The sequence below is a fragment of the Triticum dicoccoides genome, chromosome 3A (genome assembly GCF_002162155.2).
Source record: "Triticum dicoccoides isolate Atlit2015 ecotype Zavitan chromosome 3A, WEW_v2.0, whole genome shotgun sequence".
Taxonomy (NCBI): Eukaryota; Viridiplantae; Streptophyta; class Magnoliopsida; order Poales; family Poaceae; genus Triticum; species Triticum dicoccoides.
This window is the reverse complement of record NC_041384.1, coordinates 20,098,440-20,101,544: the sequence shown is the minus strand read 5'-3', so window position 1 is coordinate 20,101,544 and position 3,105 is coordinate 20,098,440. Positions and strand designations below refer to the sequence as shown.

At 45.2% G+C, this 3,105-nt stretch overlaps 1 protein-coding gene across 1 annotated transcript in view; it reads right to left on the bottom strand.

Annotated features, from left to right (window-relative positions):
• LOC119266753 overlaps positions 1 to 1,928 on the bottom strand; it is a 4,147-nt gene extending 2,219 nt beyond the window's left edge. Inside the window, exons 1-3 of the mRNA XM_037548036.1 lie at positions 1,605 to 1,928; positions 964 to 1,129; positions 753 to 878 (exon numbers count right to left, since the gene is read on the bottom strand). Coding sequence (XP_037403933.1) covers positions 753 to 878; positions 964 to 1,129; positions 1,605 to 1,825 — 513 coding nt within the window. The 5' untranslated portion in view covers positions 1,826 to 1,928. The remainder of the gene's footprint in view (positions 1 to 752; positions 879 to 963; positions 1,130 to 1,604) is intronic.
• Positions 1,929 to 3,105: the final 1,177 nt, after the last annotated feature.

The window sequence follows — 3,105 nt, the reverse complement described above, 5'->3', positions numbered from 1 at the left end:
TCCGACACTGGTTGCATCATTCAATCGAGTATAAAAATGCCATGAGATTATCAGATTTTAGGATACTGTTGCAGCACAATTGTAAGAACTACGAAAAATGCTAAACAAAAAGGAAAACCAAATGCTTACACAAGGATTTAACATAAACATACTTCAAAACAATGCGCCAAGAAACGAATAAATGTAGCAATTTCATTAGAAAAAGAAGTTAAAATAACCCCAACCATACAAGACAACACGCTATTTTGGCTGAAATAATGAAACCTTTACCTAGGACAATTTAGGTTGGAAACCACAAACATAGATGCATACTATAACCAAAGATGTCAATCCTTTGAGGTTTAAGTTTCTTCGACAATGTTCTGCCACTCAAAGTACCGCTATGTCTTTCGAGGAATATAAGTTTCTTCAATTGCGTTGAACTCTTCATATAACCATATAAGAGCATTTCAAGTTACACAATGACATTTGGCACAAGCACAACTGTACTAGGCTCCATACAGGTACAGCCATGTCATCCTTGTTTATATACCAGGATCACAGTATTATACTATCTTATACTCCCTCCGTCCCAAAATAAGTGGCTCAACTTTGTACTAACTTCAGTACAAAGTTGTACTAAGCTTGAGACACTAATTTTAAGACGGAAGGTGTAGTATTTGACAAACTTTCAGTCTATGATATAGCATACCACGTGGCTGTTGCCTGAAATGAAACAAACAATTTCATAGTATGCACTACAGGACTTTTACCTGAGCAGCTTCGTTAGTAGCATCTTTAATCCATATAGCTATTGTTTCCTGCTTCCCACACACGCTAAGGACCGCTCCACAAATTTCATTACCATATTCGAATTGTCCACCAATCAATGCCAGTAGCTAAACATGATATTTGTCAAAAGGAGTCAGGATGGATTTACAGAAACAGTAATTGTATAAAACGAATGATGCGAAAGATGCTTACTGTATCCAACCACAATGGCTGCGATTTCCCTTCGCCACAACTGATGGTCCATGCACCTCCATTAGCACATATGGGGCCTTCGCATTTCGGCTCAATCTTATTCTTGAAGCAATGGAGGTCAGCTCCCACACCCAATTTACTAGGGTGGAGGATATTATTGTAAAGGCTGAAAGACCACCCAACTCAATCGTTAGCCAAAGGGATATATGAAGTAAACGCAAAAGGTGGAAATACAGTAAAGAATGGAACAAATTATTAAAGCAAACATAACAAGATTTCTGAAGCAGAAATTTACCCTGAAACAAACCGCACTGTGAGTAATGACAGACATTATCATCTGGTAGAAGATAACCCAGGGAGTCAGTCAATGGACAGTACTCAGTTCAGCTTAATTAAAATAACTGGTCGATTTTCAGACATCCCTGTTTGCGGGAGGCTGAAATCTGGTCACAAACTAGAGCCAGAGAGCATTTTAGTCCTAGACTCGAGCATCAGATCAGCAGTCTTGTGTTGGATTAAGGCGAGCTGCTCGCAGGGCATCTAAATCTAAATTTACAGTCATCATACATCATTGACAAGGAACCAACAGATTGGGGACTAACGAGGGTTTGGGAGGAGGTGAGGGTGGGGGAAGAAAAGACCTCAAGAAGTCGTCGACGGTGGAGAAGGTGTGGACGGTGTTCCCCCGGCCGGCGGACTCCTCCTGCGGGTTGCCGTTGCCGATCCAGAAAGCCCAGGTGGGCTCCACCGGCTGGGGCGCGGCGGAGTCGCCGTCGGCACCGGCGGCGGCGCCTGCGATCTCTCCCTTCTCCATCTCCTCCGCGTCGCCGGGCGCGCGCACCGTGTCGGTGCCCTCGGCCATGCCGGTGGCGGCGATGGGAACAAGCGCCGCCGCCGCGTGGTGGCGTCAGCTGCGTCGACTAGTCGCCGAATGGACGAGTGCGCAGAGAGCTGTATTTTTTGTGATTCTGTCACTGCACAGGTAGCAAGTGTTTTTTTCCTCTAATATACTGTAAAACACACAGAAAAAGACTATGTTTTCTTCTTCTTCTCTTTTAGTACCAAATTGCACAGGAACGACTTTTTTTTTCTTTTTTTCGGAAAGAATAAGATCTATTATAAAAATTCAGCAGAACTACAAATTCCTCAAACATAATAAAAATTACATTGAGATCCATGGATCATCAAACGACCATTGTCGCCGTCAGAACGAGCCGCCGTTGTCGCCGCTCCCGTACCGGAGCCGGCCCCGACCTTGTCGAGGGAAGTCTTCGTGCACGTGCCCCTAAGGACCAACGCACTGGAGCCATAGTGGTCGCCGTTGAATCCTTGAATCAATCTGAAAAACCTGACACCAATATCGCCGTTGCGTACGCACAGCGAGAAACCTTAACCTCACCGCCCCAAGGAGCTGATATGAATCTACGTCGGAGCGCCGTCTAATCCATCCCAATGGACAAATTTGAGGAAGATTGGAGTCCAGAAGACAGACTTGAAGAAGGAGCGCCGCCCCTACGAGGACTAAAATCCTACCTATCTATTAGCAGGAGTCAAGACACCAGGATTCTCTTCCCCGCCACCGGCCATCGGCCACCGGAGCGGTGGGCGGAGGGGAGATGAATCCATGTCTCGCCGGCGAAGATTGAGGGGAGGAAGGTTTTTCCAAGTTGTTTTGGTCATTCTTTCCTTTCAAACCATGTTTATTACCCAAATTATTAAGTGTTCATACAACCATTTTCAACCTACTCAATTGAATCAACCAACACATCTTTGGTTGTACCCAATTAGAACATTTCCGATAGCTCGTGTAGAACATTTTCGTAAATTTCAAAATTCATCTTGTAGGATGTCTGTATAGTTTAGAGGAAGTCCGCTGACTACTTTTCGTAGTTCTTATAAACATCTTATCCGAAAAATATATTTTTATTTGTCATCAAACAAGATTTTTAGAGCATCTGCAGCCGGGCACCCCAAACCCTTCACAACCATCCGGGCAGACTGCCCGGGCCCTGACCGGCCATGAAATTTTGATCCAGCCGGACGCCTCAAACGCTCGGACTGACCGACACCCCACATATCCAGCCCAAATATAGGGCGGATATGGGGGCACACCGCCACGTCGGATCCGGCCCATGCTGGCTT